Source organism: Budorcas taxicolor, chromosome 9 (assembly GCF_023091745.1).
Source record: "Budorcas taxicolor isolate Tak-1 chromosome 9, Takin1.1, whole genome shotgun sequence".
Taxonomy (NCBI): Eukaryota; Metazoa; Chordata; class Mammalia; order Artiodactyla; family Bovidae; genus Budorcas; species Budorcas taxicolor.
In genome coordinates, this window is record NC_068918.1 from 67324309 (window position 1) to 67348466 (window position 24158).

General features: G+C 41.0%; 1 protein-coding gene across 1 annotated transcript in view; it reads left to right on the forward strand.

The window, feature by feature from the left end:
• The window catches only part of ARFGEF3 (ARFGEF family member 3), a 169745-nt gene that overhangs the window by 27350 nt on the left and 118237 nt on the right, over positions 1 to 24158 (forward strand). Inside the window, exons 3-4 of the mRNA XM_052645866.1 lie at positions 18003 to 18084; positions 22109 to 22240. Coding sequence (XP_052501826.1) covers positions 18003 to 18084; positions 22109 to 22240 — 214 coding nt within the window. The remainder of the gene's footprint in view (positions 1 to 18002; positions 18085 to 22108; positions 22241 to 24158) is intronic.

Genomic DNA, 24158 nt, shown 5'->3' on the forward strand with positions numbered 1-24158 from the left:
TGATGCTGAAGCTGAAGCTCCAATACTTTGGCCACCTGATGCGAAGAACTGACTGATTGGAAAAGACCCTGATGCTGGGAAAGATTGAAGGCCGGAGAAGGGGACGGCAGAGGATGAGATGATTGGATCACATCACCAACTCGATGGACATGAGTTTGAGCAAGCTCTGGGAGTTGATGACGGACAGGGAAGCCTGACATACTGCAGTCCATGGGATTGCACAGAGTCGGACACGACTGAGTGATTGAACTGTCTGACACTATCAGCCGAAACGAAGCTGGACTCTAGTTGCTAAGGAAAAGGCTGCTAACACTGCTAAACCACACATTTCAAAGTAGAGGCTGTTAGAATTTGAAGAGGTGATAGAGATATCCCTATCGTGTAGATAAAACAGTTGAGACTTAAAAGGAACACAGGTGCCTGAGACAGGACTAAAGAAGTTTTCTTCAAGTGTACTGCTCTTAACACTACGCCTCCCTGATACTTCTGTAAAGTGTTTGATTTAAAACCCTTTCAGGGACTTCCCTGGTGGTCCAGTGGTTAGGACTCTGTGCTTGCTTCCACTGCAGGGGGCGCAGGTTTAAACCCTGGTCGGGGAATTAAGATCCCTCATGGTGCAGGGAGGCAGGGACAAAGCAAAGCCTTTTCATATCTCCTCCTCAGTTCATCTGTGTCATTGAGAAGGCTGGGAAGGGCAGAACCTCCCTGGTGTCTTGGGAGTAGAAGCAATGTTCCCCAGAGAGCTCAGCAACATGGTCAGGATTATACCCTGTTTGTTGGCCAAAATGAAATCCTAAACCTCCAGGTTGTGCCAGAGTTTTTACCAGACTCCATTGTCTCCCACAGTTCTGTGATCTCCCCTATGGCCTTCCCTCTTCCACCAGAGCAAGGGGGCTCTCTGCCCAGAATCCTGAACTTTCAGCTGGGCAGATCTGGCTCCCTGGACACTCCAACAAGAGATGGTTCTGGGGATGACAGAGTGGAGCTCAGCCTACATAGGGACATTCGGTCCTTTTTTGTCTCCAGGGAGAGAGGACAGCTACCCACTATGAGTGTGGCAGTGAGTAAGGGCCCATAAACTTGAGCTTGAAAATTTATTTCCTGAGTTGACTTGACCCTGTCTTTCAGCACCAGGGTTGCTGGTCATTTTGATCCTGTTCAGCATGTTCCTGCCTCCTCAGGCAGGGACTGAGAGTGCCATGATGTCTTCCAATACGCTGGGAAAAACACCATGATGTGGACAGTGGGCCAAAGTCACCTTTTAATAACAGGGCATCTTGTACAGCCGGCAGAGTGTTTATGTGGTCGAGTCAGTTACTCTCAGTTTTCTGAGTGGGGTTCCTTTCATTACCTTGGAAAAGGAGAGATTCTTTTCTTTGGCTAGAAGAGTCTATAGAGTGTGATTTTATGGGTAAAAATAGTAATTATTGCAGAATCGTAATTACAGTATTTAAAATATGTGAATACTTGATAAATTCGTTGACAAATTTCCTTTTCTACTGTATGAACATCTTTATCAGCCTTGAGGACCTCAGCTTGTCTTCAAGCTGGTTTTGTGGCATGAGTATTTTTGCAAACTCACTAAGTCTGTAGTTGAATTTAGGGCATTTACAGCCAAGCCTGTTGGGAATGGCTGTGCTGCGTTTGTTCTTTGTGACCTTTGTTGGATATGCCTGCCAAGAATAATAACACCCAGAAAACTTGTGTTAACGCCCACGAGCAGGATCTGGACAGCCCTCTTGGTTCTCTGCAGTCCCATCTCTAGGCCCAGGACTGGGATTGTTGTCAGGCAGCCCTTACTGACTTGGTTTACTATCTTTTCGTTCTTAAAATACTATGAAGACAGTCTGCTACTGTTTCTTCCCTTCAGTGTGTAAACAAATACTGGGCATTTCTTTTTCTTCCAGTGTATGTTGCATTTAGGAAGGTCATGCAGTTACAGAAAAGATTTGATATTACTTTGAGTAGAATAAAGCAGCCCGTGGCTGATTTATATACAGCTGCCTACAGGGTAATCGTAATTAAGGCAGTTTGAAACAAGCTGAAAGGTAACTTCCCAAAGTTTGAAAACCGAAACTTTCAAATTGGCACTGTAATGCCCATCACAAGCCCAGCCTTTAAAAAAAAATTTAATCGCGAGGCACAATCTGATCTTCGCATCAGGTGGGGCAGATTAATGTAGGTCTTATTCAGCCGACTGTACAGGCTTGGAAAGGGGAAGGATAGAGTGCATAATGTGTTTAAAGCAGGCAGCGAGTAAGGAACCAAACTAACCTTTTTGGCTTTCACCCAAGAGCTATTTTTAGAAAGTGCTTGCAGTGCAGAGTCTATTGGGATATTCAGTCTTCAAAATACCACAAATATATTACTGCTGGAAGAAGTTGCTGTTTATGGGAAAATAAAATTTAACATCACTGTTCTGACTGAATTGTTTAAAGGGAGTTATCCCTGTGCGTGGATAGCTGAAAGTGACTTTCAGTGCCTTTGGAGAAATCTGCAGAGTTTTTAACAGGGCACAGAGACTGTAACGTCAAACTGTAAAAAGATGTCACTTCCCTCTCAGCTTTGTTGTGGTGTAATTGACAAGTAAGATTGTGTATATTTAAGGTGTATTGATTTGATATATGTATACATTGTGAAATGATCACCATCATCAAGTTAATTAACACATCTGGCACCTCACATTGTGTGTGTGTGGGGGGGGGGTGAGAATTACTCTTGAAAATAAGATCTTCTTTCTAAGCAAAATTCATGTATACAGATTTCAGGTTCACAGTACAATATTACTGACCGTAGTCACCAAGCTGTCCACTGGCTCCCCAGAACTAATCCATCTCATAATTGAAAGTTTGTACTCTTTAACCAACATTTCCTTATTTCCCTACTCTCCAGCCTCTTTTTAACTCTCTCTTTAAGTTTGACTTTTTAAAATTACACACATAAGTGAGGTAATGCAGTATTTATCTTTTCACCTTTGGCTTATTTCATTTAGCACAATGTTCTGTAGGTTCGTCCATGTTGTGCCAAATGGCAGGATTTCTTCCTTTTTACAGCTGAATAATATTTCATCATGTGTGGTTCTATCTGTAGGTAGCTAGATATCACCTTTTTTTTATCTGTTCATTTGTTGATGAATAGTTAGGTTGTTTCCATAACTTTGTTATTGTGAGTAATGCAGCAGTGCGTATGGGAATGTGGATATTTCTTTTAGATACTGATTTCATTTAGATACTGATTTCATTTGAATATGTACCCAGACATAGAATTTCTGGGCCATATGGTAATTCTATATTTAGTTTTTTGAGGAAACTCCCTACTGTTTTCCATCATGGACACACCAATTATTTATTACCACCAACAGTACAGAGGGTTCCCTTTTCTCCACATCCTTGCCAAAATTCTTCTCTGTCCAGAACAAACAATTCTTAATTGTACTTGTCCTGAGAGAAGTGGTTTTTATTGCCCTGGCTTTCATGTGCCAGGTTGTTTTAGGGGAGAATACAAGAAAGCTAGGTGATTAATATTTTTCATTACTTTGGTTAATTTCCAGGAATGTCTGTGTTTGTTTCCATGTTGTAGATGCCTTTCCCTTGTTAGTTCCTGTTCCTTAATGATGGAGAAGCAACGTGTTGCTATGGAAGGAGTGTAGGTTTTTGTGTTGTGTAATCCTTACATTTGAGTCTGGACTCATTCATTTACCAGCTCTGTTCATGGATACTTTGACTCTGGGAGCCTCCAAGTCTTGAACTACAAAATGGACTTGATAATGTCCATTGTCCTATTTCTCATGAGGGTGAAACAAGGTAACATAATGAGAAAGTTCTAGTTCACAGCCTCTTCCAATGGAAGAGCATCTCTGGGCTCATCACTTCTCTTCCACACCTTCTCTACAGCAGTGAACAAAGTGTTCTAGCTTTTTCCTAAGTTTTAACAGTAGAGTTAAGCTTCTAGCAGCACCTAATACTTTATAATAGTTACGTGACATGGGACAGTTTACTTCCTATCTCTGAGCCTGTTAGCTCATTGATGATATGGAAATAATGATCTATCACAGTACTTACACATTCAGTTGTAAGTACTGAATTAAATGAGATCATGCATATATGCCAAGTCTTAATACCTGGCACAGAGTGGACACTCGGTGACTGGTGGATATCAGTATAGGATGGGTACTTCTTGAAGGACAGTTCTTCCTGTCATCATCTTGACTTTGATGGCTTCCTTTGACTTTCCCTTTGCTAGCATCATTTTTTTCTCTCCACAAACTGACTGGAAGGATTTTTCTAAGCTCTGTCCTTCTGTTTTACATCTTTAACTTTTCCTTGGACGTTTCACCCATTTCCAAGGTTTCAACCATTTTTAGATGGCTAATGTCTAAATTTTTCCTGAGCTCCAGACGAGTACATCCAGTTTTCTGTGTGTTAGTACCTGCATGCACAAAGGAATCTTGAACTCAGAACATATATACAAAACTGTAGTTATTATCCTTCCCACTTCCTTCCTCAAAGCCATTCTTCTAGTAGGTCCTCTCGACTCTACTCCTCTGCCATCTCTAGGCTCTGTTTCGTCTGTCTGTTTTTGAACACAGGCCGAACTGCATTGTGTTTTCAGCCCTAGGGCCACAGTAGAGTATAGTGCCTTCTCCCAGGCCTTCCTGCTGCCAGTAAATAATGACAACAAAACTATGATGACAGTAATAAAAGCACCATGACAACAAGACAGTAATAAAAGCACCATGACAACAACCGTTTGTTGAGTGTACAACAGGCTAGGCAGTATCCTACCACCCTAAGCCCTGGGTGAGGTGGGACCCTGCTCTGAGCTCATGTTTTAGAGGCCCTGTTCTCTTCCTCCTCAGGGCTAAGGGAGCATTCCCATCCAGAGCCCACCCTGCAACCTCAGCTCATGCTCTTGGTACTTGAGACTTCAGAGTCCCCTACTTAGATTATGCTGAGCTTCCTTCCAAAAACGGCATGTGGGCCCTTTCGCCAGCTCTGTCTTTGGCAAGGCACCCACAAGAATGTGCATCTCTGGGCTTGAGACCTGGCCACAGGGCAGCTGTTTGTGTGGTTTGTGGTCTGAGATTTGTCTGCAGCCTGGGATGTCCATACCTGTGCCCGTGAGACCTCTCCTGGGGCAGGACAGAGCCAGGGGTGGAACAGAAGGGGCTTGGGACAGGGGCCTTGAAAATTGCTGAGAAGGTTAGGCTGGCCCTGGGCAACCAGGGATGTTTCTGATGTATTAATAGCTTCTTCTCTAATCATCATAATTTTCAATGTACATTATATTACTTCTGTATTTCTAGATGAATAAAATGAAAATTGAAGAGGTTAAATACTTAGTGTTAGTGCACAGGTTGTAGTTAACAGAGCCTGAATCTGACCCAGATTAGTTTGCCTCCAAAATTTTTATTCTATGATATTTGTATGTTTTACCCATTTTCTACATTGTAGCCAGTTCCATTTGTATGGAAAATGTCTAATGTCACATTATTCCCTTGATTAAAAATCTTTTATTAGCTCTCATTTTCAGTTGGCCAAGACCAGTCTCTCTGGTGTTACATGCAAGATCCTTTAAAACCTGGCTCAAATCTACTTTGTCAAAGTCATTTCTCACCAGTCTTCCCGCCGTGACTTCTTGGGTCATGATTGTGCTTGGGCTGTCCCATAAATCCACTCTGCCTTTGTACGCGCAGTCTCAGCTGGGTAGTCCTTTTCCTCACTCGACTGACCAAGTCTCATACTGTACCCTCCATTTCAGGACCAGGTGAGTACCACCTTGTCCGTGAAGACACTTGAATTGTTCTAGGTAGGATCTCTCCTGCCCTGTTGTACTTCTATAATTGTGTATACCTTAACACAAGTGCATGTTGCCTTGTACCTGTGTTAGCTCTCAGAGTTCTTGGTTCAGTGAGAGTTCCAAGAGTTCCTTGGCAGTAACTCTCATTCGTCATTACATGCCTAACACTTCATACAGAACCTGGACGCCTGTAGGTGCCATAAATATTAAAATCTTTTTGTTACTAAAAATCTTACTTCTCAAAAATTACTAGCCAGTGGGGAATACAAATTTTAGTTCTGACAGTTGTGTTGATTTGCTGATAGACTGGCTTTACAGGCATTTTGATGTCAAAACTGGAAATTTCTATCTCACAGAAAAATGTAACTTTACATATAATCCCACCATTTTGCTGTCACGACATTTACATGTTGAGAGGTTATTATAATAAATGTATCATGTATTATTTGTGAGCTTTAATAGGCTAGTAAGTTCTGAATAGAATCTAGAGAGATCACAGCTCTGTCTCAAAGTAATTAGTTTTGTTTTTAAAGTTACCTTTTAAAAAATATATATGTTTCTGAATGATGTTTATACCACAAACGTACTGTTTTTCAAGAGGTAATTGCACATTTGCATAAATTATCAGCTCATAATGATGATATGGTATATATTGTCTAGTTCATTTTCTCTTCTTCCCTAAGATTTGAGTATTCAGGTTAGAAATCTTGCTTGTTATGGTGGTTTCTCCCTACTTACCCCTCCATGACGGAGATTCTGGGCAGAGTCTTGCCTCTGGATTGCCTGTCGGAGCATTTTTGTCTTGAAAAAAATGTGGTATTTAACAAAATATATGTGGTTCCATGTAACAGGGCAGTGCAGAGCAATTCCCCCAGGGTATGTTTCATTCTGTTAGCATATTTACACTTGATTATAAGCTTGATTATAAGAAAACATGCCTTAGAAAGAAGCAAGATTAATTTAGGCAGACTGAATTTAGATACATGTGACTACAGTAACTATACTTTAGAGTCATAAGCAAGCCTATTTTCAGGCCAAAAGATTTGGGGGAAAAGAAGGAATTCAGTAAGTGTTTGAAAGATGCTAAGAAAATGTCTTTGGGGAAAGGGAAACTATTCTGGGAATATTGTCTGCTTTTGATAAGGTGGGAAGAGTGGTGACTTAATAGAAGAGATGAAGTTAGCCCAGAGGAAGGTCAGGAAGGATTAGATTGAAGCTGTTTCTGGAAACATGGCCTTCTAGGATTCTAGGCCAAAGCTTTGAAGAGAAGGGAGTGGGCGTTTATGCACAGGTAGGAGAGGGCTAGCTTCACTTCCTCTCTATTTCTAAAGGTAGTCTATTTTATTATTAAAAGATTTTAAAATGTTGAAACATATAAATAATAAAGCCAACACCATCCATGTTCCCAAAAGACAGAGACAAATTCTAGAGGAGTTTTGAGCAATTTCTTTCCAGCCTCTCTCCTCCACTCACTTGTATGTGTATATGCTTTAATTCAAGTGTAGGACCATGGTATGATATATTTCCTCCATTGCATTCTCATTTTAACTTCTTTGACATTTTCAAAGCATTTTCCTGTGTTAATAAAAACTTTTCAAAATATTTTAAGTTATTCCATTTCAGAGAGATGCTATAATTTATTTAGGCTTATTTACTTTATAAATAAAACTACAGATAAATCTTTGCACCTGAGATTTTGCTAGATCTCTGATTTCTTTACAAAAGGTTAATAGAAAAAAAATCCTAGGTCAAAACATGCTAATATTTTTTTCATGTGTTTTTTTAATTGGAGTTTAATTGCTTTAATAGTATTAAATACTATAGTCTTAAATACTAAACTATAAATAGTTTAATAGTATTAGTTTCTGCTGTACAACAAGGTCAATGAGCCATAGGTATACATATCTCTGCCCTCTTGAGCCTCCCTGCCATCACCCCCTTATCCTAGCTCTAGAGGTCAGCACAGAGCTCTGAGCTGAGCTCCCTGTGCCATTCAGCAGCTTCCCATTAGCTATCTATTTTACACGTGGTTGGAGAAGGAAATGGCAACCCACTCCAGTATTCTTGTCTGGAGAATTCCATGGACAGAGGAGCCTGGCAGGCTGCAGTCCATGGGATCGCAAAGAGTTGAACACAACTGAGCGATTTTCACTCACTTCACTTACACATGGTAGTATATATATGTCAATGCTCCTGTCTCAATTCGTCCCACCCTCTCATTCCCCCAAAGCATACTAGTATTTTTAAGTTCTTGAGATACTTTTACAGATTGTTTTAGATGTCAGAATTAAGGAGTAAAATCTTTCCATGGTGCCACAGACAGTGATTCCACTGAGAAGTGTATTGATGGAGGTGAGGAAGGATTTATAAGTGGAGAGATGTAAAATTTCACGTGTGAGTGATCGATGTGGGAGAGAATGTGAGGAAGTCTAAGGATGGATTGACCATGGACAGAAGGAAGGGAGTTTCCTTATGAAGGGTGCTTCACAGTCTTGCCGTGTGTGAAATGCACAAGGTTTGAGAGTTAAATGGTAACCATTCACCTCACATGCTGCCACAGAGCTTGAGTTCAGGGGTCCGTTGCTGCTGTAGTCCTCGTTCAAGAGTGAGAGTTCCTCTCTCCCCTCCACCTCCCTCATCAGTAAATGTCGATAGTGTTTATTTCCCGTCATTGGGTTGAGTGGCTCAAATGAGATTGCGTGCCTAAGCCCTTAGCCTGGTGTGTGGCACAATTTTGACATCCACTGCCACCCTCCCTCATATTAGTTAGGAATCCTATAGTTGAAAGTGACAGAACGTGAAATTCAAAGAAAAAAAAAGCCAGTGTGCTATGTCCAGCACAAAGTTTTGTATCCAATAGAATGGGAATACCACTTGATTTTTTTTTTTTTTTTTTTTACTGGGTGAATGAGTAAACAAATAAATGGGAAATGCCTAAGAAGTGTTAACAATAAGTCCATTTAAAGATTGGTTGAGCTTATAAAGATAAACAAGTCCAGTTAAAAAACAAAGACCAAATCAAGTGGCATTCCCATTCCACTGGGTACAAGACTTTGTGCTGAACATAGCATACACTTTAGTGTTTCTCCTCTTGATTACATAGAACTTGTATCTTTTGGTAGAAGTAGTAGTAGTGATAATCCTAGATTGCAGGTGAAAATACCTAGCCACATTTAATTTTTTCCAAAAATAAATAAACTTTGGGGATATAATGTACAGCATGGTGACTGTAACAATACTGTATAATGTATTTGAAGGTTACTAAGAGAATAGAGCTTCAGGGAAGGAAAAATTTTATGTGAGGTGATTCTTGTTAACTAAACTTACTGTGGTAGTTATTTTATAACATACATGTATCAAATCATTTTGTTGCAGGCATTAAACTGACACAATGTTATATATAACATGTCTTTAAGTAATATGGAATTATTTTTCACAATGAAAAATTTACATCTTCTTGACCTATTGTGTTTTATATTTTTTTTAATATTGCAAGAATATTAGATGGAAACTTTAAAATTAAAAAAGTAAACCCATTTCCCTATCACAATAGTATTACAAAATGTTTTTGTCTTTATGTTGCTTTCTGTTCCTTTACAGCTTATTTTTAAAATTAGACGTATTAAATAGCAAGGATAAAAATCTAGATGGTATTTAAAACTTTTCAGGTGATTGATAACCTACTTTACCACCTGCGGTTGTCCTCTCGTTACAAAAGCAAACCTGTTAGCATAGTGATGCCCACCAGGTGAATGGAGGTTTGCTTCAGTAGCAAGAACAGTAGGTGTAATTGCTAAAAAGAACATTCGGACTTTAGATATAAGTGCCAGGAAGGAAATGAGTTCTGTATTTAATATCTTCTCTGTGTATGTACAAGTTCACTCACCTTTTTGAGCTGAACAGGAGAAGGAAATACTGTGATGTCCATTTGTGTGAGGAGCTTAGTGACTTTGTGGGCTTTGTAAATATGTTCTTCAGATTTACTGATGACTGTTCTGACTGGTGTGAGGTAACACGTCACTGTAGTTTTGATTTGAATTTCTCCAGTAGTCATCGATGGTGAGTATCTTTTCATGTGCCTCTTAACCATCTGTATGTCTTCTTTAGAGAAATGTCTATTTAGGCCTTCCATCCAATTTTTGATTGGATTGTTTTTTTTAATGTTGAGCTGCAGGAGACTATTTGTATATTTTGGAGATTAAGCCCCTGTCAGCTGCTGCTTTTGCAAATATTTTCTCCAGTTCTGAGAGTTGTCTTTTCATTTTGTTTATGATTTCCTTTGCTGTGCAAAAGCTTTTAAGTAAGGGTAGAGTGAGCTGGGGGCTTCCCTGGAGGCTCAGATGATAAAGAATCTGCCTGCATTGCAGTAGGCCGGGGTTTGATCCCAGGGTTGGGAAGATCCCCTGGAGGAGGGCATGGCAACCCGCTGTAGTATTCATGTCTGCAGAATTTTATGGACAGAGGAGCCTGGTGGGCTAGAGTCTGTGGGCCACACAGAGTCAGACACGACTGACACTGCTAAGCAGCAGCAGGATGAACTGGGAGATCGGGACTGACATATACACACTACTGTGTATAGAGCGGATAAATAATGAGAACCTATTGCATAGCGCAGGGAACGCTATGCTCTGAAGCGACCTAAAAGGGAAGGAAATCCAAAAAAGGGGGATATGTATATGCATAAATCTGATTCACTTTGCTGTATAGCAGAAATAACACAACATTGTAAAGCAACTATACTTCAATAAAATTTTAAAAAATATTTTCTTCAGATTATATCCATTAGAGTTATTATATTAAAATTAATACAAATATAAAATATTAATACAAAGAAAATGAAAACTCCTCCATGCCACTGTCTGGACATACCCATCATCAGCATTCAGTCCAGCTCTTTCTTAGGTAGCACCTTAATTGATTTTCAGAGCTGTGTCTCTCTGGATTGTTTGGATTTTGTAATGTACATGTAAGCCATTTATAATGAAATATAAAAAAGGTATATTTTGGGAGAAAGTAGGAGCACAGCCGTGGGCTTCCCGGGTGGCACAGTGGTAAAGAATCTGCCTGCCAGTGCAGGAGACACCACGAGACAGGGGTTCGATACCTGGATGGGGAAGATCCCCTGGAGGAGGGAATGGCAACCCACCCCAGCATCCATGCCTGGAAAACTCTGTGGACGGAGGAGCCTGGCGGGCTACAGTCCACAGGGTCACGAAGAGTCAGAGACGAATGAGCAACTGAGCACACAGACGTGAACATAACTGTGTGATTTAGGATGTTCTAAAAAGTTGTATTGGAATATAGTTGGTTTACAATGTTGTGTTAGTTTCAAGTGAACAGCAGAATGATTCAGGTATACATCTATATATTGTTTTTCAGATGCTTTTCCCTTATAGATTATTACAAGATAGTATAGTTCCCTGTGCTATCCAATAGAACCTTGTTGATTATTTAAGATTTTTTTAACAATGTATCATGTAAAATTATGCACATTCAACCCTTCCCAATATACAGAAAATAGCAGTTACATATGTTCTACTTAATAATTGCAATAGGCTTGCCAAGGCATCTCAGAATCCTGCAGAAGTGGGATTTTATGTTGTTCACGGTTGTGTCCCTCAGACCTAGAACAGTTCCTGAAGCAGGAATCTAATCTTTGTTGTTCAGTATAGAGGTTACTGATGAAGATACTTTCATTAAACTAGGAGTGAAAATAGAAATAAAAGAGAATCAATTTAACTGCACTGCAGAAAAAAATATCAAGGAACCAGTTCAGTTCCAATTGGCTCCATGAATTGGCTCTGGCGAAAGCTTAGTCAATGAAAATTCATCAATGTTGATACAAACTGTTGAAAGCATCAGTATTCATAAACACAAATAATAACATCTCGAATGTCACAACAGGGGGCTGAAAACCTTCTGTACTCAAACTAGGAAAAGTGATGGCTGTCATTGAACCCAGCAGCTAGATCCCAAACCGGATGTATCCCATTCATCCAGAGTGTGTATACCTTTTCATAACTGCATTCCAGCCATCAAATGTGACTCATTGTTCCATGAACAACCTGCACAGTAAGATAATTTATTTATTCAATGCCCATCCCATTCTGGTGGGCACCTGGATTGTTCTTTGTAGAGTAGTGTGGCATCCACCTCAGGCGATGGGGAGTTGTCTGCTGGCAGAGACCAGAGAACAGGGGTTTTGAAGACAGATGGTCTAAATTTAAATCACAGCTCTAATAAGTCAGACAGAGAAGAAGAAATAGCATATGACATCCCTTATATGTGGAATCTAATAAGGAAGGATTCAAATGAACTTATAAAACAGAAAGAGACTCACAGGCTTAGAAAACAAACTTATGGTTGCTGGTGAGAAGGGATGAGAGGAAGGGATGAGGAGTTGGGGAGTTGGATGGACTTGTACACTCTGTTGTATTTAAAATGGATAACCAAAAAGAAGCTACTGTGTAGCACAGGGAATTATGTTCAATTATGTGGCAGCCTGGATAGGAAGGGAGTTTGGGGGAGAATGGATACATGTGTATGTGCAGCTGAGTCCTTTGGCTGTTCACCTAAAACTACCACAACACTCTTAATTAGTTATACCCTGATACAAAATAAAAAGTTGAAGAAGACACCTGTTTAAAAAATATTTAAATCTTACAGCCCTGTCATTTACAAACATGTGACCTTGGACAGGTAATCCAACCTTAGTTTGTTTTGTTAACAGTTCTCTTTGAACAGGTACTTGGGACTTTACAGGTCACTGATGTTCCATCAGAGCTGTGGTTATATGTGAAGGAATCCAGACAGTTATTCAATAAATGGCTTTGATCATAGAATCCTAGAATTATAGAGCCTCAGCAGACCTCAGAAATCTAAGGTATCTTTTTGCTCCATCCCAGGTAGTGCATCAAAAAAAGAGTCAGCCTAAAATTCGCAAATGTACTTGGTGTTACAGGAAGCTCATTTTTGTGTTCATATTAAACGGTAATATTTGATCAATCTAACTTTCCCCCATTCACCTATTTGAATTTCCCTTTGTCCATTGTTCTCTTGGCCCAATAAAGCTGGTCTGTGAACTGTGAAAACACAGTTAAAGAAATAGGCTTAGTTTCCTTGCCATGACCAGACACTGTCACGGGATGATGTCTTCCTTGTGCGTGTGCAGAGCTGCTAATTATTCTTCTTTAAGAAATAATGACATGCCAGGGCATGAAACCTGGGGCCACCGTCTTTATTCAGTTAGGCAAGCATGAGCTTGCACGTGCCCACGCATAACGAATAATCACTTCATGTAACTGAATGTTGGTTTTGGTGTGCCTGTTCCCCAATGAGGCAGCATCTAGAAGGATCAAAAGGCGATTTATTCCAAAACAGTCTGTGCAAAGGGGTCCGAGTGTGTGCCACGTTGCATCTTCATTATACATTTCATCCTGAGACTCAATTAACAAGCCTGTTTTTTTTTTTCATTAAAATCGCTTAAAAAAATTAAGGCAGAAGGATTTTTATGATACCAGAGGGCAAGCCGTGTAATCAGCTGGGCCCCACATGTGTTCATTTCCTGTTATAGTCCTGATCTGAGGCTCATGATACTAATCTAGGGGATTGCTGGGGCTGAGAGGCCATGAATCCTGAGAAGATTTGTCAACCCCCTCAGCACACACCCACCCACACACACACACATCCCTCTCGCTCACTCTCTCACTTCAGGGTTCAGTGTAACATTACTTCAAAGCTTTTCATCCTACTGGGACTGAGCCCAGCCAGGGAACCCGGCCTCTTCTCTGACACACAGAAGTTTCTGCCTTGTTGGGCAGGTCCTTTCTCCTAAAAGCAGAAGCTCTTAACTTGGGATCGATGTGGAGTTAGAGTCTGGGGGGACCTATGTATGTGCTCAGTCACTTCAGTCATGTCCGACTCTTTGTGACCCTATGTATGGACTGTAGCCCACCAGGATCCTCTGTCCGTGGTATTCCCTGGGCAAGAATACTAGAGTGGGTTGCCGTGTCCTCTTCCAGGGGATCTTCCCAACCAGGGATCTAACTCTTATCTCCTGCATTGCAGGTGGATTCTCTACCACTGAGCCACCAGGAAAGCCCAGGGGAAGGGGGAGAACTATAAATCCCCTGAAATGATTCGTATACTTATCTAGGAAGAGGATCTTTTTGTGTTCATGATTGAGAAAAGATTAAGAAACGGAACTATTCTAGCTTTGCTTTCATCTTTTGACACCAAAGGGTGTTGGAAGAAACTTGGTCTTGGGAGTGAGATGGATTTCTGTTTGGATTGTTTCCAGTAGATTTTAGCTGTGTAACCTTGGGCAGGCTATCAAATCTCTCTGAAACTCTATTTTCTGAAATATAAAACAAGGGTAAGAATGCCCATTTTAAGGTTGAAGTGACTGGTAGATTTAATAGCAAAACAATAAGTAATTTTTATTCTTTTCCCTTCTATGCATAAAATGAAAGAAAGTATCTGTTCTATCTTGTTCCTTGTTGGATCTTCTCATGACAGTGCCTTGCACATAGCAGACTCTCAAGTGTTGGTTGGATGGATAACTGGATGGATGGAATGCCTTGGTTTGGTACCCGGATGAACTCGCTCTGTTTGCTTCCTAAAAGCACTGATTTTCTAAGAGAAATCTTGGTGCTAGAATTGGCCTTGCTTAGACCCCTCCAAGACCCATGCTCCATGTCCTATGCAAAAATCTTTCTGGATACTACAACAAGATTGGATCTTGCTATCCTGTGCTTTAAATCATGGTCTCTGCTGGGCCTTTGTCTATATCAGGGCTGGGCAAACTAGCCAGCAGACCAGATCTGGCCTGTTGCCTGTTTTTGAAACGTAGCCGTGCTCATTTATCAACATGTCTAGGACAGGTTTGGGCTATAGCAGAGTTGAGTACTGAGCACAGAGATCATATGGGCTTCGATGCTTGATGTAATTTTTATCAGCCTCTTTTTCCATAAAAAGTTCTCCAACCCTTGATAGACATTTTCTGTACTGCAGGATTGGTCTTAAGATACTTCTTCTGTGGACTGTGAAGCTAAGATTTAATAGTTAAGTGTGTTGACTAAGATTGCACAACTTTAGGATTGTTAAGGTTTCAGTCCAGATCTGTGTGATTCCACAGCCCATAGTTTTTCCACTAAATGACGATACCTTGCAATAAGACCAAATCCTAGCTGAACCAGTTACATCTTCCAGTTCTTCCTGGTGACCATGACTGGCGTGGGGAGCAGTTCAGTGGTGTTCCCTGGAATCGTGGTGGGACCTGGTAGTGCTGGCATTTATCAGTAGTCTAGTTCCAATTTGAGTACCAATGGGTGTGAGTTTAGAAGTAGGTAAGGGAGGGTGATGAGGATTTCAAGGACTAATACTGGCAGTGGCAGAGCAGTATAGGCATGCTGCAGTTTATCTGCAAACATAATACTACTCCCCAGAGCTCAGGGGTTTCAGCATTCTAGGAAGATCCTTGTTACTGCTGAATGTGGCATCCACTCTTGTTTGATGCCTTGGTGAGCAATATGTAATATTTGTGCATTTCCAGCACACAGTCACTCAACAGAGACTGTCCCTGCTCCAGGCTATGAGACTATAGGAGTTTTGGACCTCCTTGTCTGCCCACAGCTTCCATGCCCTCATTAGCAGATCTGACTGCAAAAATTTGAGATGAAGTTCTTTCACAGTCAGTTAATCCTGGTGGAAATTTGATGGTTTCAAGGATTTACAGATGAACTTCTATAGTTCTTCTGTTAGTACTCAATCAGCCCATTATTAGGGGCTTCCCAGGTAGCACAGTGGTGAAGAATTTGCCTGCCAGTGCAGGAAACACAACAGACATGGGTTCGATCCCTGCAGCGTGAAGATCCCCTGCAGTAGGAAATGGGAACCCTCTCCAGTATTCTTGCCTGGAAAATTCCATGGACAGAGAAGCCTGGGATGGTACAATCCATGGGGTTGCAAAGAGTCGGACATGATTGAGCACAAGCGCAACAAGCCCCTTATTACTGATTCTCACTTGACTTTCACACTTCCAGTTAATTTTTCCAAGCTTATAAACTGGTTATGATTAAACAACAGAAATAAAATTGGGAAAATTAGCTATTCCTGCTTTCGCTTGACTGCATAGCAATGCTTGCCTTATAACCGAGACAAGCTGAAGATCATGATAATAGCGAGAAAATTATAGCCACCCGACTGGAAGTGACACTGTTGGGTAGTGACACTGTTGGGTAATCAACTGCTAAGTTGCTTCAGTCGTGTCCAGCCCTGTGCGACCGCATAGACAGCAGCCCACCAGGCTCCCCCATCCCTGGGATTCTCCAGGCAAGAACACTGGAATGGGTTGCCATTTCCTTCTCCAATGCATGAAAGTGAAGAGTCAAAGTGAAGTCGCTCAGTCGTGTCCGACTCTCAGCGACCCCATGGACTGCAGCCTACCAGGCTCCTGCATCCATAGGATTTTCCAGGCGAGAGTACTGGAGTGGGGTGCCATTGCCTTCTCCGGTTGGGTAATCAAAGGTTGTACTAATGAAAAATGGTTATACTGTGAAACAGTTGTCATATAAAATGGGGTACTGTAACTTTGGGTTAGTAAGGGGACAGTGAGAAGGATCAGGAAGGCAAAATGTTCTTTCTGATAGTCTGGTTTTGTTCTTTGTGGCTGGCATTAGGGGAAGTGTCTGAGTCTGTCTCCATCTGTCATGGAGCTGCTGATGGAGGATTCCACGAAAAAACTGCAGGGTGGACAGGAAGGAATCGGAGCTATAATTAACTTTCTGTTTCATTGTGTTCTATATCAGTGACGCTTTTTCCCCTAAAGACGAAATCGTGTAATCTTACCCTGTGGCTTTCACAGTCTCTAAAGTCAATGAGTCTTTCAGTTTATGCTGAAAATATGAAAGAGATAAAATGAGGCTGCTCTGATTTAAGTGAGGGTGGAGGAGCCTGGTAAAATTAAGTAACATTTCATTTGTTGTGCCAGTGTAACTCTGTGGGGAAATAATGGGTTGATTAAAATTCTTAGTCTGTTGTTTAATTATTTAGAGTGAATGCTTCTTACAGAAAAATACATTTCTCTTTGTAGTCCTCTTGCTTTATTCCTGATATATTTTAGTGCCCAGTTATTTTCTTCTTAAGCTTCAAAATACGCAAGTAGCTCTCAAGCTTTTTTTGTTTTTGTCTTTCACTTGAGGTCAGGTACTTCTCATGGGTCCAAGCTGTTGGTGGTTTGATTGTGTTTCTGCCTTGGAAACACGTTTACTAAGCCCCATCACAAAATTTAGGTCACCCTCATGGAGACTAAAGAGCTCATTCAAACATTGTAGGTGGAGCTTCCCTAATGGCTCAGTGGTAAAGAATGCACCTGCCCATGCAGATGTGGGTTTGATCCTCGGTCCAGGAGGATCCCACATGCCATGGGGCAACAAAGCCTGTGCTCCGCAATTGGTGAGCCATGCTCTAGAGCCTGGGAGCTGCAACTACAGAGCCCACGTGCCGCAACTACCGAAGCCCACTCACCTAGTGCCTATCGTTTGCAACAGGAGAAGCCACAGCGATGAGAAGCCTGCACACCACGACTAGAGAGCAGCCTCCACTTGCTTCAACAAGAGAAAAGCCCGTGCGGCAATGAAGAGCCAGCACAGACAAAAATAAATACGTAAAATTTTTTAAAAGTTACAGCTGATTAAGAAACACTTTGAACTGGGGAGAAATTGACAAGTGTATCAGATTTCAATTTATATCGATGAGGCGGAGTAGTCCAGGTGATGATGCCCTCCTCACTTGCTAGGTGGGGGAGAGGCCTGAGCAAAGGCATTGAAACCTATATCAACAGTGCTTTCTAGGGTTGCACACCCTAGGTGTATGGAATACAGTTAATTATATTACTTTGGGAAAGAGCAAGGCATGCTCATGGACTGGTAAGGGACTTACCATGTGATGACTAGTTCACCGAAACAATTGTTCTTGTGTGTGTTTTCTCTATAGCTGTCTCAAGAAGGCGAGCTGCTGGTACTCTATGATTTCTGCACAGCATTTTTGCTGTTTTTTTCTTTTCTTTCACTCCAGGTGCAGTTTCATTACTGGTCATAGTTCAGTGTATGTGTGTAGTGGCATTTGAGGGTGGGTGTATGTACCCATCCGTTGGCTGCCAGCCTTGCTGAGCTCACATATGGTCCTTATTTATGTGTTGCCAGGGAGAAATGCCTGCTGCCCCTCCAGTTGGCTTTGGAATCCAAGAATGTGAAGCTGGCTCAACATGCCTTGGCAGGGATACAGGTACAGTATACAATACATCTTGTTCTTACCCCAACAGGATGAGAGAAATTGACAGACCACCTTGGCACTGAAAGAGCAAATAGTTACCATTCTAAATTATAGCTGTTTAAAGACCCCGGCAGAAATTGATTGAACTGTGTAATAACCAGAGAGGATAATGATTCTCTTTTCTAGACCAGCATTTCTCTGTGCATAGCATTATCTTGCTGAGCATATATGGTCAGGCACTGACTTGGAGGCTCCAATATTTTTTATGACACCTAACTTTTAGGAGAGTAAGGGACTCCAAGAGAGACACCTCAAGTTCTATACCAGCTCAGATCTTATATGCATCCAACATCTGTGGTTCTGTGTCATGAGCAATGATGGTAAGCCAGAATGATTTTGGTTTGTTTTCTAGTCTATAGTTAAGTTGGTGAATGTTTTGTTTCCAGAATGAGATTGGGAAGAAAAAGGAAATTTGGTCTAATCAGAAAAGTCAAATTGCACAAACACACTTCCTTCTCTGAGCGTTTGTTCATTCTGTTTTGCACCATATGTAGTAAGTCTAATTCCAAAGGTGCAGAGTTGTTGGCTCTATAAATACATTGACTTTTTAAAAAGGATTTTTGAAATTGCAATAAATTGCTTTATATGTTGTGTTAGTTTCTGCATACAATAAAGTAAATCAGTCATATGTATACATATATCCCCTCCCTCTTGGACCACTCTCCACCCCAACCCCTCATTCCATGGCCCTCTGGGTCATCACAGAGCACTGAGCTGAGCTTCCTGTGCTTCATAGCAGCTTTCCACTAGCTATTTTACACATGGATAAAGATGTGGTAAACACACACAGTAGAATATTATTCAGCAACTAAAAGGAACAAAACGGGGTCATTCATAGAGATGTGGATGAACCTAGAGTCTGTCATACAGAGTGAAGTCAGTCAGAAAGAGAAAAGCAAACATCATATATCAATGCATATATGTAGAATCTAGAAAAATGGTACAGATAAACACTGACTTCTTAAGTGGTTCGGTGGCTGAGTGACAAGTGCTGTGGAGTTCAAGCCTGCAGGGGATTCTTCCAGCATGGCCATGGATTGATAGCATTGTTGGGTGTCTTTTCACATTACTGTTTCGTAGTTTGCTCTTTAAGTTTAGAGAGGTCTCTAATACCTTTTCAGTGTCAGTAAGTAAGAAAGAGTAAGAAAATTATGACTGTTTTCCCCTTAGCAGATTAGAATTAGGGAATGTATATTTCAGTATGCATTGACATTAGGAATTTTTAAACATTAAAAAGGTTAAACAGTTATTAAAAACTCTGCTTTTCTCCAAAGTAACTGTAAAAAGGAATAGAAGTTTGTTTCAACCTGCCACTTATGTTCTCTTCTCTAGTATTACAGGGATTTTCCATTTAGTGTTGTTTTTTTGGGTTTTTTTAACCCTCAAACTCTGTAAGTTACAATCTCGTGTTTTCATGGGAACTTCACTGACATGGGGGGCTGGGCATCTTCTTATTAGCATCCCTTGTAACCTCCCATTCATATCTGACTCTTTACCACTCCATGGACTATACAGTCTATAGAATTCTCCAGGCCAGAATACTGGAGTGGGTAGCCTTTCCCTTCTCCAGGGGATCTTCCCAACCCAGGGATCGAACCCAGGTCTCCCGCATTGCAGGCAGATTTTTTTTACCAGCTGAGCCACAAGGGAAGCCCAAGAATACTGGAGTGGGTACCCTATCCCTTCTCCAGCGGATCTTTCCAACCCAGGAATCAAACTGGGATCTCCTGAATTGCAGGCAGATTTTTTTACCAACTGAGCTATCAGGGAAGCCCCTCTCCCATTAATTTTTAAGGCACTTTTTTTTTTTTTTTAGAGTTTTTTAGTCTTTATTACTTTAAGTAAAAACAGGGTTTTGTATGTGAACTAACTCTGGGCTGCCCTGCATAGTCAAAAATTTCTTCTGAGTGGACACTTCAGAGATATTGTGGGATTAGTCCCCAATCAGTGTAATAAAGCAGATATTACAATAGAGTGAGCCACATGGATTTTACATTTTCCCAGTGCATATAAAAGTTATGTTTATACCATGCTGTAGACTCTGAAGTGTGCAGTAGCATTATGTCTAAAAAAATGTACATACCTTAACTAAAAACTACTTTCTTGATAAAATGCTAACATCATCTGAGCCTTCAGCCAGCTATAGTAGTAACATCAAAGGGCACTGATTGCAGATCAATATAACAAATAGAGTAAAAATAAAAAAGTTTCAAATATTGCAAGAATTATCAAAATGTGACACAGAGACACTATGTGAGTAAATACTATTGGAAAAATGGTGCCAGTAGACTTAATTGACACACAGTTGCCGCAACCTTTCAGTTTATAAAGAAACATGATACTTGTAAAGGGCAGTAAAGCTAAGTGACATAAAATGATGTATAGCTGTATAGATGAATTCAGGGAGTCCTAAGAAGAAGGTTTGAAATACGTGTTTTCTGGATCTGCAGTGACATTCAGCTAAAAGAGGGAGTCGTTACCCTGGATGAATCAGAATTCCAAAAATTCTTCATGGTTGCAACGCCATGCTGCATCGGACAAGGACAGATTTAATAGGGATAAATATAAAATCCGTCCTACTCTGGGGTCTCAAAGATCAATTGCCTCAGGACAGATTGGGGAAGAACAGCTTAATTGTAGCCCTTGAGAATGAGGTTTCTGCGTGAGTCAGCATAAAATGTGCTGTGACTTACAACTAAGCTAATTTGATCTGAGAGTGTGATTAAACTTCTGTATTACTGCTTTTTGTTTGTTTTTTGGTTTGATTTTAAGCAGTAAACGCACTTAATTGTCTCACACAACTAGAATTCTAGAGGTAAACAATTCCAGGTTGAAATAGGACGGCAATGGCCACCAAAGACTACATTTCTTTCACTCTTGCCATCTTTTTATTGTTATTATTTTTAAAAGACTATTTTAGAGCAGTGTTAGACTGACAGTAAAATTGAAAGGAGGGTGCAGAGATTTCCCACATACTCCCTCCCCCTACACATGCGTAGCCTCACCCATCATCACTCCCGGAACCATACTTTTTATAGAAAAAAACCCCAAAGATGAGGCTACATTGACACGTCCTAATCACCCAGAGTCCATATGTTCACCTTAGCATGCACCTTTGGGTGCTCCTGCTCATTGCTGTCAGACCACCCTTGAAGTGTTAAATTCACTGGAGGCCAGTTGAGGAGGAAAGTGTCTATGAAACTATGTTATGTGGAGAACGTTTGATGACACCCAAGGAGGTTTAGTGTAGAAAAGAAGAGACTTAGGTGGAGTTCATCACTGATCAGGTATTCTAGAAACGTAATCTGTGTGGCTCCAGGTATAACTAGGGCGTACAAGTTGTAGGCAAGGAGGGTTTGGTTCAATTCATAAAGAATTTTATGAAAAATGAGTTGTTTTCAAGTAGAGGAGAGCTGTCCTGTGAGATGTAATGCCTTCTGGGAAACCTCATGAAAATGACTGTCTTCTTGTTTAGGTTTTTGTGGGATTGATTTTCTGATGAAAATATATTAAGATTTGTAGATTCATGAATAATTCCTAGGTAAATGATAGCTCACATTAGGAAGTACAAATATGAACAATCAAGCTGTGTATAAAACCTCCTTTCCTGTGACAAAGCTTCATTCAGAAAGGGCGTGTGCGAATGTGCCTGTCGTGAGGAGCTGGATTCCCCTTGGCACATTCATCCTCCATCCTCACCCACCAAACGACTTATTTGGCCACCACATTAGAATTGCACTTCATAAAATTTACAGTAAATTATCTAATAGCAGGAAAAACCCTTTGCCAAAAACCGTTTACCAAAGGCATGATGCATTTTTCTTTTTAATGGCACAGAGCGGAAACTCCTTCCTAATGGCCTCCAGCTACATGCTTCCTGAGTAAGAAACATTATCTGTAGTACATACTAGGCTATAGCAGAATAAGACAGCAGGGGAAAGCCTGTCTGTGATCACTGTCTTGTGCCTCTTTGCAGAAGCTCCTGGCAGAAGAGAGGTTTGTATCCATGGAAACGGACTCTGATGAGAAGCAGCTGCTCAATCAGATCCTGAATGCTGTGAAAGTGACGCCTTCCCTCCACGAGGACCTGCAGGTGGAAGTGATGAAGGTGAGTTTGACGCACTCCCAGTTTGCGTCACTGTGATGGAAACAAATTGCTGACCCTCATTGTTATCTTAAAGATGCCTCTATGTGGTGGTCATTTGGACTATATGATTATTATCCTTGCTTGCGGTCCCCAGAATAACCTTGATTGTTGAACAGAAATGACAACTAAGTAAAAAGGTTTACTTGGTTTACAGATTTCAATAAATCTATAAGATTTTTGGCCTGAGCCTACGTATCAAATGTTGTTAAATATATTTATGCCCTTTTGAGAGAATGTATAGGAAATAGATTTATGACCTTTTGAGAAAATGTACAGGAGTAGTTCCAGCTTGGGGTAGACCTGATCATTCTGGGCATTCTGCCTGCCTGTATATGTTAAAACAAAGCAAAGACCTAATGATGTATATTAATGCTGTGTAGAATAGTCAAAGGAAAGGATGATCATCCTTTGAAGCCATATCAGAATCATATCTTTATTTCCATCCTCACATTCTGTGAACCTTATCTCCCTCATTCTAATTACCATCTCCCTTTGGGCGGTGGCATCTCTCTCTTCCCTTTTTCCTTTTTCCCCTCCTTTGAGAGCCACCATAATTGGGAGCCTCTTATACAGACTCAGAGGTGTGTTGGATCCTGTAAGTGAACAGTGAGTTGGGCAGAAAAGGATGGAAATCTCTAGCCTAGAATAACACCTTGGTCAGAGTAGCACAGCTAGAACCCACGAGCTGGACACAACATCTGTCCATTTCTTCCCTAGAGGAGTATGTACAGAGAAACGTGTAAGCATAGTTGGTGTCATATAATGGTTGCTTTCTTCCTAGAAATGCAATGGTGGATTTTTGTCTTTGATAAGAGATATTAGTCTTTTACCTCTCAGTTTCTCCCTTGAGAAAGATCAGCTTCAATCATGGCATTGTCTTAATGTCCTGGGTCTCACCTTAGCCCTATTGGTGGGTAATTTAGTATAGTGATTCAGACTTTGAACCCAGCCTGTCTGGATTTGAATACTTAATTTCTAGTTGGACTTCCTTGAACAGATTCCTGAACCACTCTGTGCTTTGGTCTCCTCATCCGGAGAATGGGGGAAATAGTTCAATTCAGTCGTTCCGTCGTGTCCGACTCTGTGACCCCAAGGACTGCAGCACGCCAGGCTTCCCTGTCCATCACCAACTCCTGGAGCTTGCTCAAACTCATGTCCATCGAGTCGGTGATGCCCTCCAACCATCTCATCCTCTGTCATCCCCTTCTCCTCCTGCCTTCAATTTTTCCCAGCATCAGGGTCTTTTCCAATCAGTCAGTTCTTCACATGACGTGGCCAAAGTTTTGGAGTTTTAAGCTTCAGCATCAGTCCTTCCAATGAATGTTCAGGAATGATTTCCTTGAGGATGGACTGGTTGTATCTCCTTGCAGTCCAAGGGACTATCAAGAGTCTTCTCCAACACCACAGTTCAGAAGCATCAATTCTTTGGCACTGAGCTTTCTTTATAGTCCAGTTCTTACATCCATACCTGGCTACTGGAAAAACCATAGCTTTGACTAGACAGACCTTTGTCGGCAAAGTAATGTCTCTGCTTTTTAACATGCTGTCTAGCTTGGTCATAGCTTTTCTTCTAAAGAACAAGCGTCTTTTAATTTCATGGCTGCAGTCACCATCTACAGTGATTTTGGAGCCCAAGAAAATAAAGTATCTCTCTGTTTCCATTGTTTCCCCATCTATTTTCCATGAAGTGATGGGACTGGATGCCATGATCTTCATTTTTTGAATGTTGAGTTTTAAGCCAACTTTGTCAGTCTCCTGTTTCACTTTCATCAAGAGGCTCTTTAGTTCCTCTTCACTTTCTTCCATAAGGGTGGTGTCATCTCTGTATCTGAGGTTATTGATATTTCACCCAGCAATCTTGATTCCAGCTTGTGCTTCA